General features: G+C 41.5%; 1 protein-coding gene and 1 pseudogene across 1 annotated transcript in view; one reads left to right on the top strand and one right to left on the bottom strand.

The window, feature by feature from the left end:
- Window positions 1-782: 782 nt before the first annotated feature.
- On the bottom strand, window positions 783-2,467 carry LOC103256584 (annotated as a pseudogene).
- A 6,129-nt stretch (window positions 2,468-8,596) lies between these two features.
- The window catches only part of LOC103256583 (zinc finger protein 41-like), a 9,488-nt gene continuing 4,429 nt past the window's right edge, over window positions 8,597-13,655 (top strand). Inside the window, exon 1 of the mRNA XM_021710582.1 lies at window positions 8,597-8,734. Within this exon, the coding sequence (XP_021566257.1) occupies window positions 8,718-8,734 (17 nt within the window). The 5' untranslated portion in view covers window positions 8,597-8,717. The remainder of the gene's footprint in view (window positions 8,735-13,655) is intronic.

Below are 13,655 nucleotides of genomic sequence, written 5' to 3'. Positions count from 1 at the left end.
GGGGTGGGAGGATGGGGGGTAATAGGAGGTGTTTGGGTCTTGGGGGTGGATCCCTCATGAATATATTAATGTCCTCCCTCAGGAGTAAGTTCTCACTCTCCTGAGATAGATGGTTGTTTTGTTTTGGGGGCTTTTTTCCTCTTTTAATTTTTATTTTGAAATTGTGGGGTACAATTCAGGGTTAGGTATATGAATGTTCATTATGAGGGTACCCTTATTGATGAGGTGTGCCCCCCACTTCCCCAGGCAGATATAGACTACTGTCAATCCCACCTACCCACCCCCCACCCCCTCCCCACAGTTTTCCTCTACTTTCAATCCCTTTCCTACAGTAATATGGTAGTTGTTCAAGGTCCACTTATGAGTGACAACATATGATACTCAGCTCTTTGTTTCTGTGAGAGATGACTCAATATTATAAACTAATTCCATCCAGGTTGCTGCGAAATTCATGATTTTGTTCTTCTATTTTTATTTTTTTGATATATGCACATACATTTTGAGTCCAAAGTACTTATATATTTTTTAAAATTTCCCTTGCTTCAACTTTCATTTCTTTTGATGAAAACTAATTAATACTAGTTACAATTGTGTCAGCTAAGAAGGCTGTCCTTACCTCTGGTCCAAAGAGAAGCAAACCAGAGAAACTCATCCCAGACAATGCAGATGAAAGCACCAAGAATGATTTGATTAGTAATTAAATTATTTTAGCTTAATTGCTACAAATCACCTAAACTGCTGAGAGTCAGTGCAGCCTTCCTGTAATTCTGTTTCTCTTACACCTAACCCGTCCTCTCACCAGCTTCCCCCAATCCCCAGTGCTGAGAAAGGGACATCAGTTTATACCCATCCTTTTTATAAAATTCCAACATCATGTTATCCATGGCTATGCTGAGGGGCCGGCGGGCCTGCTCAGGCTGGCGCCGGTCAGCAGGATCCATGTCTGGGGAGGGCATTGAACTATAGTTGGCATTATGGTTCACATGCACTGGATTCCCATAATTGCCTGTAATGTTGAACTCTATCTCCCCAGGGAAGAACCAGTCTGCATGCTAGATGATGGGTTCAATGATCCCAACAATCTGCAGTGAAACCGTGGTCATCATCTCCGTAATGTTCCCTTCTGCCTGTGGCCAAAGGAGGTTGGGTCCTAAAACAATTGCCATGTTACTGGGAGTCATCTTGTTTACATCTTGATATTCTGACAGCTTGGACAAAAATTTGATCAAGTACCTGATGTCGTTGTGATTGGCCTTAGGCAATTTTTCACAAGCATTCCACAGAGCCTGAAGTTTCTTATCTTGTTCCTGGATATTGGAAGCCTGAATCCACTCGTCATAGAGTTCAAAGGTCATAAGAGGGTCCAGCAACTCTCGGAGGTGAGATTTCAAAGCTCCTGCAATCGCATGGGGGTCTGCCGAGTATTCCTGCACATCTACCACGCAGCAGTCCAGGGCAGCTTTCAGCTTCTTCAGCTTGGCGGCAGAGGGAGCTACTCGGAAGAGTCCCTTCTCTTGCATCCCACATTCAAGCACATGGTCACACACGCCTCGATAGGGAAGGCAATCTCCCGGTCGCTGACGGTGAGATGCTCCTCTAGGGGCTTCCTGAAGGAAAGCTTCTCCACCCAAGCCTCCTGTTGTGCTTTGATCTGAGGCAACACAGCTTGCAATAGTGTCAGGGACTTCCTGTGGTGTTCAGCTTGCACTTCTGTTAGCGTTTGAAAGTAGTTTGCATAGTCAATTTCTTTGGCCACAAAACTGTACATGTTAGCTGAGAGCTGGTCCCTGCAAATCTGCACTCTGTTGGCAGCCTCCTCTATTTCTTCCCTGAGGGCATCAGCTTTGGCACCCGCAGGCTGTAAGATGCTGGACAAACCTGAAGACTTGAAAGTCTGCTGCCACCTGATTCGTGATGAATTCATGTCCAGCACCAGCTTGGCTAAGTGTTTCCTCTGCTTTTGGATATTTGGGATTTCCACCTCAGACAGCAAAAACAGAGGCTCAATCACATCTCTCTCTACTTGCAATTCAAAATGTATCAGCTCCTGGGCCAGTTTGTCTTCTGTCTCTCCACAGAATTTCAGCATCTTCCCAAGAAGTGTGTCATCTCCCAGGATAGCTGACCCCTCCATCAGATACTGAGCCTGTGTTGTCAAAGGCAACTTTTTGGAGCGCTTGTCAGCCTCTGCCCCTTGCTGACCCTGCAGACATGCGGTGAGCTTTTTGTGCGTGCTGTGAGACACTTGCTTTTCCAGCTCCAGACGCTTCTCCACCTGAAGAAAGTCTTCGCTCAGAACTTGTCTTTCCGGCCCTGCCCACCGTCTGGTTGGCCAGCTGGCGCATGCAATTGAACTGCTTCTTCATCGTGGCCCCGCTGCCACGCTAGCCCAATTGCTGGAGAAGGACGGAGCAGCCCGGAGCCCGCCGCAGGGTTACATGGCTCCCGCGCGGAGCCTCCCAGGCGACGGCGGCGCACTGTGATGGCACTGCGGAGCCTCCGGAAGCCGTCTGGCCCGCACGCAGCTCCTCCCGAGGGCACCGCCACCTACTCCTCCTCCCACCGCGTCACCTCCTGCCGTATCCCCCTCACGCTCGCCATGCGCCTCATAGCACCGTCCGCAGCTGCCCTCGGCGCTGGCCGGTCCACCCGGGCTGCCTGCCCCAGCCCCAGTCCGATTTTGTTCTTCTTTATGGCTGCGTAATATTCCATTGTGTATATGTACCACATTTTTAAAAAATCCAGAGCTGGTTTTTGTTAAAAGGAGCCTGGCACCTCCCCACTGTCTTGCTCTCTTTCTCGCCATGTGAAGTCTACATGCTGGCTTCCCTTTGCCTTCCCCTATGAGTGCAAGTTGCCTGAGGCCCTCACCAGATACAGATGCTCAATCTTGAATTTTCCGGTCATCAGAATCATGAACCAAATAAACAAATAACCCAGCCTCAGGTATTCCTTTATAGTAACACTAAACAGACTAAAACATCCTGCTTGCTGGATCTGTGATGGTATGGTGTCTGCCATTAATTTTGTAGAATTCTTTGCCATTGTTTCTTCAAACATTTCTTCTGCTCCTTTCTCTCTTCTCTTTTTTCTTTCCAACTATGCATATATTACACCCTTTGTAATTGTCCCAGAGTTCTTGGATATTCTGTGGTGGTTGTTTCATTGTTTTTCTTCTTGCCGGTCAGTCTGGGAAGTTTCTATTGACATTTCAAGCTCACTGATTTTTTTCCTTTGCTCTATCTGGTCTACTTATGAGCCCATGAAAGTTATTCTTCCATTTCTCTTATGGTATTTTTTGATTTCTAGCATTTCCTTTTGATTCTTTTTTTAGGGTTCCAGTCTCCTTATATTATTCATCTGTTTTAGCATTTTATCTACATTTTCTATTAGGGCCTTTAACATAATCATAATTATTTTAAATTCCCTGTATGATCATTTCAAAATCTGTATCATATCTGAGTCTGGTTCTGACACTTGCTTTGTTTCTTTATACTGTGTTTTTTCTCACCATTTACCATACTTTTGTAAATTTTTTTGAAAGCTGGACATGATGTCCCAGATATCTGAGGACTACAGGCCTTTAGTATGAGGTTTTATGTTAATCTGTGAGCTGGTATGTATTTAATGTTTCTGTAGTTTTAGGTGCCAACTATTTCAGGTTTCTATAGTGTTCTTTTTTCCCCTTCCCTTGGTGTTTTTGAGTCTCCCTAAAAACATTAAATAAAGTTTGTGCTTGCAGTTCTTTCAATTTTAATTCATTATTATTATACTGTAGTGGTAAGGAGTGAAGGAGAGGAAGTGTCCTATTATCTTATTATTCAGTCTCTTTTAGTGAACCTGAGTCTCTGGGTTGTGACTTTCAGAAGTGTCTCTTAATCTTTTTTTCTCCCCTTAGATTACACAGGAAAGTTAGTGGGCTGGAGTTGACTGGGTACCCTTCACTCAAGTAGACAAGTTTCTAGAAAAACTTCTTCCCTGGGCAATCAAATTTTTGTTATGAAGAAAGCTCTGAGTGTATCTTCAAAATGGTAATCTTAACCTTCCTCTTGCCAGAAATCAGAGGGGGGTTTTGTTTGTTTGTTCGTTAGTCTTATATCTTCACCTTGAGAATTGGCTTGGGTTTCTGGAGGTAAAACCCAGGAAAGTGTGAGGCCTTCCTTAGACTGGACCCTCAGAGATTTCTCACTCTCAAGATAATCCACATTTAGCCTCAAGCAATTTGTGAAAATCACCAATGAAGTGTTCCTGTTAGCTTAGAGGTCCAGTGACTTTTGTGCCAGGTAAAGTAAATTGATCTCAGCTATATTTGTCTGTCTCCAGATTTGGAGGTGGAAGTTTGCCTTGTGATCTCAATTCTCTAAAGGGGCTATGACAAATCATTGATTTTCAGTTTGTTCAGCTTTTATTCTTGTTGTAAGGATTGGAGTGATTACTTTCAAGCTCTTAACATGTCAGAGCTGAAACTGGAAGTCTGTATGCACTTTTCAAATTTTATCTAATAGTACATGTAAGATTTGTACATCTTACTGTGTGAAGATTTTGCCTTAAAATATCGAAAAATACTGAACTCTGGTTTATGATATGAATGTCAAATTTTTAGGGGTGATGTGTGCTGATGACTGTAACATAATTTCATAATTTGAAATGTATTCAAAAAGAAGATGGATTGGTCAGTGGAAAGAAGGATGCATAGATGGGTAGGTATGATATCAAACAAATATACTAAAATGTTGATTTTATATTTTTTAGGTTGTATTTTTGTGCATGCTCACGTTAAAATTATTTTAACTTTTCTCCATGTCTGAATATGTTCATTATAAAATGTTGAAATGAATGTATCATATTGTGTATAATCTTTGGTGATTTATATTTTTTCACTTAGAATTCCTCCATGTTGTTAAATGTTACTGTAGTTTGTTCATTTTGATCACAGTTTTGATTGCTGTAACTTTGTAATAAGTTTTGAAACCAGGAAATGTGAGACCTCCAACTCTGTTCAACTTTTTCAAGGTTGTTTTGGCTGTTTGGGGTGGGTTTTGAATGAGGATTCCTAAGTTCACTCTTACTAAGTTCCTTAGTCCACTAGCTCTGCCTTTAAAATATAACTATTTTTCTTTTACCGATTATATGCTTTTGACTTTGAATTTTTCTTTAATAGTTATATCACGTAGACTGACTCTCTTTTTCTGAACTTTACCTGGTATGTCATTGCCCAACTCTTTATTTTGCAATTTGTCACTGTTTTATTGTGCTTCTTATAACTATATCTCATTGCGCTTGCTTGTTTATTCCAATCCTGTCTCTCTTTTAACAGAATGAATCTGCTAATTCAATTTTACATAATTGTCTATGGCCATACCCTCCTGAATGCTCCCAATTTCATCAATTTTATGTAACTATAATATACCTAATTTTTTGCCTTGTTTCTTATTATATAGTTACCATTCATTCTGCTTTCTACTTTCTTTGTTCTGTTCTTACTTTTAGTAACTTAATGTAGGTATGATTATTCATCCCTCACAACCCATGCACCTTTTAAGTCAGGGAATTTTAATTTGTATAAGATCTCTAAGGATGTATCTTTCCATTTCTATCAAACATGATTAGCCGGGCTTGGTGGCTCAGCCTGTAATCCTGCGCCTTTGGGAGGCTGAGGTGAGTGGATTGCCTGAGCCCGCGGGTTCGCGACCCGCCTGGGCAACTGGGTGAGACCTCATCTCTACAATAAATCAAAAATTAGCTGGGCGTGGTATCGCGCGCCTGTAGTTCCAGCTACTTGGAAGGCTGAGGCAGAAGGATCGCCGGAGCCCAGCAGGTTGAGGCTGCGGTGGCCGGGAGTGGCCACTGCACTCCAGTCTGGGCGACAGAGTAAGACTCCAACTCAAAAAAAAAGAAAGAAACATGATTAAATCTATATTTTCTCTACCAGTTGATCAAAAATTATCTCTGTAGGGACAGATGCTTTTTCCTCTTTATTTTCAGCAGCAAGATGAATAGTTGTACTTCTGGACTTTTCAAAGATAATTTAAAATTGTAATTACAGGCAATTAATGTTTTCCTTAAGTAAGAGCCCTCACTTAACATTTTTATTTCAAATTTCCAAATTTTATCTGTTATGATTATACAGAAACACATAGATACATATGCCTCCCATTTTCTGCAAAGAGCTCATATTGCGGGGTGATTATGTATGAGAGAGAGAGAGAGAGAGAGGTCATCCATTGTTTTTCCTGTTTATTTTGTGATCTCACTTCTAATTCCATTTTCCTTGATTTGGAATGCATCTTTGAATGTTTTCCTCAAATATGGAAAGTTGATTAAACATTCTTCATATGATTTCATCTTGAAAACTGTCATTCTTTCCCTGGCTGAGAAACGGTATCTTTGGGAGAGATATAGGATCCTTACATTGTAGTCCTTTTCTTTAAATGGTCCTTGAATGTTAAATGACTCTGGCTTCCATTGTTGTAAATGAGAGAAGTCTGATGCTGGGAAGACACCTGCAGGGGAGGATCAGTGATTTAGGACTGTGGTTCTCAATCACAGATATAGATGCATGAGTCCACAGGTACTCTGTTGCTATTGTTCAGGAGCAGAACCTTGCATATGCATTTTTAGAAGGTCCCTGGGTAATTCTGATGTGCTGGCAGAATTAGGAACCCCTGATTTCAGGACCTAATGGTATCAGTAATGGGAAGTCCTGCAGGAATTGCTCATTTGTCGGCAGTAAATGTACATTTGAGGGAGCCCTTAGCAAATAATACTTGGGCATATTTTGGGAAAGTGATTGCATCTCTGAAGGAATAAATGACTATAGGAGTCAAATATTAAGGCTTCTGCAAGTCAGTGATTGAAGGTCTGATGTGGTCAGTGAGTGAGTGAGAGCCTTGGAGCTTTGAGAATTGGAAACCTTTGGGGGTCATATTTTGAAAACATTTGGGATCAGTGATTTGGTGTCCTGTGGGTTTCAGGAATTGTGGTCATGTAAAGCCAGTTAACTCGGGCCTGGAAGGTCAGAGTTTGGCCTCTCTGTGGGTCAGTTTTAGATACTGGAAGGAAAAATAATTGTCTGGGAAGATCAGTGATTGAACTCTTATTGGGGGGCATTATTGAGATGCCTGTAGCAGATTATTTGAGGGGCCTTTGGAAGCCAGGTAATTACCCTCTTGGAAAAATAATTTGCAATCTGTTTGAGTTAATATTAAGAGCATGTGCTATGTCAATGTTCAGTGAATTTTTCAGTAGCTCCCTGCATTTGATATGGTATAATCAATCATTGGTAGTTTCTGGCTATCAACCAGAGGTGACAGTGATGTGGTCTCCAGAACCTAGGGCCTATGGTGACCAATTATCGATAGACTACATTAGGTCAGTGATCAAGCACTTGATGTAAATGTGCTGGTTTTCATGTCCGGGGAGGAATTGGGAATGGTGAGTCTGAGTTTTGTTATGTTCTTCAGAAGAAGGTGGGCTATGTTGGTTGCCCTGAATATGCACTGAAATGTCCAGGAGCTCAGTTTATGTACATGCAACACGGTAATCTCATAACCTGAGCTCTTGAAAGATAAGAAACCGAAGTAAGGTTATTAGGAGCTGAACATTTGTAGAGTGTGAGTGTGATTGAGACTGTGAGAGTAGTTAGAGAGTGGTTGAGCGTGTGAAAGTTGGAGCCAGTAGATCTGAGTTAAATCCTGCTCTTCTACTTGCTTTGTGACCCTAGTGCATATGACTTCAAATTTCTAAGCCTCTATTTTCTCATCTGTAAAATGGGTATAATAATAATGAGAACAACTAATTTTAAAGGTTGTGAAAATTAAGTGAGGTGCCAGATATGTGCCTGTGTACCATCCATGGTCCTTTATACTAACAGTAATTGCTAATATTTATTTGATGCTTACCTTTACAAATATTGTCTCATGTACTTGTCATCATTCCTTAGGATAGGCATATTCATCCTTGTTTTGGAATCTAAATCCAAAAGTAGCTTCATTTTCTCCCACTTAAAACTATGATAGAGCTGGGATTTAAACCTTTATTAACTTTAGTCCAGATGTTATTATCTTTCTCATATTCTACCATGGCAATGAACTAGAATTAGTTTTTTATCTAGTTTTTTACAGTATCCAGCACCGTGAGTTGTCCCTTGCTGCCCCCAAGAAGCATTTGTCGGTGAATGTGGAGTGACTGACCATGCAGACATTGTCTTTCCAGGATTTCTTTCTTTTTTTTTGTTTTTTTGTCTGTCGTCCAGACTGGAGTGCAGTGGCCGCTCCCGGCCACCGCAGCCTCGACCTGCTGGGCTCCGGCGATCCTTCCGCCTCAGCCTTCCAAGTAGCCGGAATTACAGGTATGCGCTACCACGCCTGGCTGATTTTTTTATTTATTGTAGAGATGAGGTCTTGCTGCCCAGGCGGGTCTCGAACCCGCAGGCTCAGGCAATCCACTCACCTCAGCCTCCCAAAGGCGCGGGATTACAGGCTGAACCACCGAGCCTGGCTTGTCCGGACTGCTTAGTGAGAATTGCAGGATCTTTCCTCTGTCCTCAGCTCACTACATCCCAGCAGCGCCAGTTGAGTCCACAGATGCCAGCTCGGCTTCCAGCTCCTGGGAAGAACAGAGTTATCAACAGGAGAGCCTGAGGGCTGAGGTCCAGTGTAAAATAGTAACTAGTGGGGACTTTCCCCTGTGGTCTCTGGCCTTGGCTGCAGAGGGACATGGCAGCTCATGTGAGGTGTGGAGGGAAAGGAACCCAAGGGCAGGAATTCATTCAATGAAGAGATACCCCTGACCTGTCCCCAGGGCCTCAGGGCAGAGGCAGGTGAGTCACAGGAAGTGGCAGATTCCAGACTTACTGCTCTTGAAGTAGATCAGGATCCTCCCACTGAGAGTGAGACCATGTGGCCATATCCAGAGCCCTGTATGTTTCAGTGGAAAATGTGACTCAGCTGATGGAGAGGGGGATGTGGAGGGTCCAGCCCCACGGCCTAGGGGAGGCATCTCCCTGCTGGTTCAAGACTCTGCAAGGTACCCTCTCACCTGAAATCACTTCCCCAACTCTGACTCCAAAAATCCCTTTTCTTTCCCCAAAAGAACCAGAACAGACCTGGTCTCTGCTAAATCATTTTTTTCTAGATTTGTTTAGTTGCTGCTTCCATTTACTATTGATTTAGAAAGTTTATAATAATCAGAATAGTAAAATGAACACCTATGAATCTATAATATGATCAGATCAACAGAGCACCAGTGGACTGTAAATATTCATGCAATGTTGAATGAATTTTAGTAACACAGTGTGGAGCAGGTTCACTGTACACTGGTTACCAACTTGTCTGAGTCCAGTGGGACAGAACATCCACACACACGACAAGCTACACGAAGTGAATTTATTACTTACAGATCGACAGCAAGGGACAATAGAAGCCAAGGAATCATTGCAGGGCAGTCCTCCAAGACTCAGGAAATTTGCCTGGAAAGGAAGGAGTCTCATCTGTGCATGCCTCACTTGCCCCACAGCTCAGAGACCACCCCTAAGGCAACTCACCCTGGTTTTTATACCCTGGGCTGCGTAACTTGCTGTGCTAGAGCACTGAAGGACACCTCATTTTTAGGGGGGACTGGAACAGAACCCTGCCTGTTCTAGCCAGTCCCTCCCTATCTCAGGATGTTGCATTCCCAGCACTCTCTACAGGTATTCTTGAGAACTACACGTGAGAAAATGAGGAAAGCCGGGTCAGTCCAAGGTCACCCAGAGAACTGCCCTGTGATAGTTATTAAAAATTAAGCTAAAAATGTGTGTTCTTTGTGGCAGATACAGAAGCAAGGAAATACAAGCAGTTACATGATATACATGTAATTGTTACAAGGACAGTGTGACAATTTCTCTGTAGTAAAGACATTCTGGGATGGAGTTTTCAAAAAGATTTTTGATAGAACATCATATAAGTTGATATATATAGGGGCTCTGTTCATAATTATGCTATGCCAATTAATATAAAACTGGACATATAGTCAGCCTACTAATAGAGGACAATGACATTTGTGGCAACTCCATTATGCATGTAGTAGTAGTACAGTAGTCCCCCCTTATCCACTGGACATACATTCCAAGACCGCCAGTGGATGCCTAGATAGTACAGCACCCTATATATATTATGCACGAATTTTTTTTTCCTTCTTCACTATTTCATGGACAGAAGATTTGGTCTTACTGTAGACCTTAACAACCCCAGCATACATTTTTTTCTTTTATTTGGTCAAGAATGTTTACCTTTTCACTTAAAGGAAGTACTTTACAGTTCATCTTTGACATATCTGAATTGCTACTCTTGTGCTTTGGGGCCATTGTGAAGTAAAATAAAAGTGACTTGAACACAAGCACTGTGGTACTGCAACAGTCAGTCTGATAACTGAGATGGCTACTAAGTGACTAATGGGCAGATAGTGCATACAGCATGGATATTCTGGGCAAAGGGGTGTTTCACATTCCAGGCAGGATAGAGTGGGATGGTGTGAGATTTCATCAAGCCATTCAGAATAGCACACAATAAAAATTTGTGAGTTGTTTATTTCTGGAATTTTCCATTTAGATTTCTCAGACCATGGTTGACCACGGGTAACTAAAACTGGAGGAAGCAAAACCACAGATTGTGGGTACTACTGTACTGTATTTGCTTTGGCTGTTTTCTAGACCAGGAGTTGGCAAACTTTTTTATAGATCATCTCTCTCATGTCTTTTCTTATAAGGACACTAATCCCATTCAGGAGGGCTATACCCTCATGACCTAATTACCGCCCAAAGGCCCACATCCTAATACCATCACACTGGGGCTAGGATTTCAACATATGAATTTCATGGATAAAAACATTCAGTCTATAGCAGCAGCCTTTTGATACTGCTTGAGCCACAGATCAAAATTATAAGGAGAATTAGTTATAAATAATTTTAATCCAATTTTATACTGTGTAATAGCTCTTTCTGTATTCGTTTTCTTCCCTTTTCTTCAAAATTGTCTATTATTTTTTCACATTACAGAACTTATCCATGTGTGATTCATAATATTCAAGCTATTCAGAAACACAAAAATACAACAGATGCTGGCAAGGATGCAGAGAAAAAGGAATGCTTTTACACTGCTGGTAGACTGCAAACTAGTGCAACCTCTTTGGAAGACAGTGTGGTGATTTCCAAAAGAACTAGAAACTGACTTTCCATATGACCCAACAATCCCCTTATTGGGAATATACCCGGAGGAACTCAAGTCAGTCTACCTTAAAGATACCTGCACACACATGTTTGTTGCAGCTCTATTCACAATAGCAAAAACAGGGAACCAAACATGCTGCCCATCAAAGATGGACTGGATAAAAAAAAATGTGGTACATATACACATTGGAATATTATGCAGCCATAAAGAAAGACAAACATATGAACTTTGCAGCAACTTGGAAGGATTTAGAGTCAATCATACTCAGTAATTTATCACAGAAACAAAGAACAGAGTACCATATGTTCTAACTCATAAATGGACCTTGAACAATTATAATACTATAAGAAGGGGATTGGCAGTTGAGGGAAACTGTCAGGGGAGGGAGGTGGGATTGGCAGTTGAGGGAAACTGTTAGGGGAGGGAGGGGCACACCTCATCAACAAGGGTACCTGCATAATCAACGTTTGGATACCTAACCCTGAATTGTACCCCACATCTTCATAATAAAAGGAAAAAAAAGATTTTCCTGTTTCTCTATTGATGTTTATTTGGTCTGCTATGCTTCTCACAGTCAGCCAATGATTTTGACTCACAATTCAACAAATTTCTGCAATGTTTTCATCAGTTCTGCTCCTGACCTCTCTAAATCAGTGACACTTTCTCTCCCCTCAGAAAAATGTTTTATCCATTTGTACACTACCATTTTCTTCATGGCTTTATCCTCATAAACTTGGACTAACATGTCCCTGATTTCACTTCCACTCTTGGCAAGTTTAACAAGAAATTTAATGTTTGTTTCTTCCTCTAATTAGAACTCTGACATTCTCACAACAACAGCTCTGATGGCCATTTTAGAAAAAGAGTTCCAAAATTGCTTTGACAGGTGAACTAGGCACTGACGTTGGTGCATAGCTTCCCAAGGAGAATACTTTGAAGGTGACTGTAGTAATATTCAGCAATGAGGTATGTAGCACTTTTTCTAGGATGAGTTTGTGAACTTAATTGTCAGAACGTGTATATTCACTACCACAGTAAAGATACTATAACCACAGTGAATGAATAAAGCTCTGTAATCACAATGCTCCTCATTGTTGTAATTTTATAACCATAATTATCTTCTCTTCCTACCACTTTGCCTAACCCCTGCCAACCACTAATATGGTCTCCGTTGCTAAAATTTTGTCACTCCAAAAATGTTATACAAATGGAACCATATACAGATGGTCCCTGACTTATGATATTTCAACTTAAGATATTTTGACTTTCCCATGGTGCAAAAGTGATACACATTCAATAGAAACTGCACTTTGAAGACCTATACAACCATGCTGTTTTTCATTTTCAGTATTAAACAAATTACATGAAATGTTGAAAACTCTATTATAAAATAGGCTTTATGTTAGATGGTTTTGCCCAACTGTAGGCTAATGTAAGTGTTCTGAGCACATTTAAGGTGGGCAAAGGTTAAGTGAATTAAATGCACTTTAGATGGTTTTAGAGTTGATCATACTCAGTGATCTATCACAGAAACAAAGAACAGAGTACCATATGTTCTAACTCATAAATGGACCTCGAACAATTATAATACTATAAGAAAGGGATTGGCAGTAGTGGGAAACTGTCAGGGGAGGGAGGTGGGATTGGCAGTTGAGGGAAACTGTTAGGGGAGGGAGGGGCACACCTCATCAATTTACAGTGGGTTTATTGAAATGTAATCCTGTAGTGAGTCAAGTATCATCTGCAGTGGGTGCCCTTCTGGGATTGGCTCTTCTCACATAGCATGATTCCCTGGAGATTCATTCAAGTTGTCACATATATCAATAGTTCATTCCCTTTCATTGCTATGTAGTATTCCATGGTTTGGCTGTACCACAATTTGTTTAACCATTCACTTGTTGAAGGATAACTGACTGATTCCAGTTTGGGACTATTACAAATAAAGTTGCTATTACCATTTGTTTATAGGTTTTTGTGTGAACACAAGTTTTCTCCCCCCCCAAGAGAAATGCCCAAGAGTGCAATTGCTGGATTATATGGTAATTGCCTGTTTAATTTTTTTTTTAAGTTGGAGTCTCACTCTGTCACCCAGGTTGGAGTGCAGTGGCATGCTCACGGCCACCCCAGTGATGACCTGCTGAGCTCCAGCAATCCTTTTGCCTTCAGCCTTCCAAGTAGCTAGAACTACAGGCGTGCACTACCTCGCCCAGCTAATTTTTTGATTTGTTGTAGAGATGAGATCTCACCATGTTGCTCAGGCTGGTCTCAAACCTGCGGGCTCAGGCAATTCTCTAGCCTCGGCCTCCCAAAGTGCTGGGATTACAGACTTGATTCCAGAAGGTATGCGATTCCCTATATCTAGTATAGGGCTTGATGAAATATGAGACACTCAGTGTTACCACTGAGTATTTAGTGCATTCACTTGAAATAACACAGGCCAATCTCTGA

Source organism: Carlito syrichta, unplaced genomic scaffold, assembly GCF_000164805.1.
Source record: "Carlito syrichta isolate Samal-C Ts95f unplaced genomic scaffold, Tarsius_syrichta-2.0.1 Scaffold290302, whole genome shotgun sequence".
Classification (NCBI taxonomy): domain Eukaryota; kingdom Metazoa; phylum Chordata; class Mammalia; order Primates; family Tarsiidae; genus Carlito; species Carlito syrichta.
Note: the sequence above shows the minus strand (reverse complement) of the source record. Positions and strands in the feature narration are given on the sequence as shown.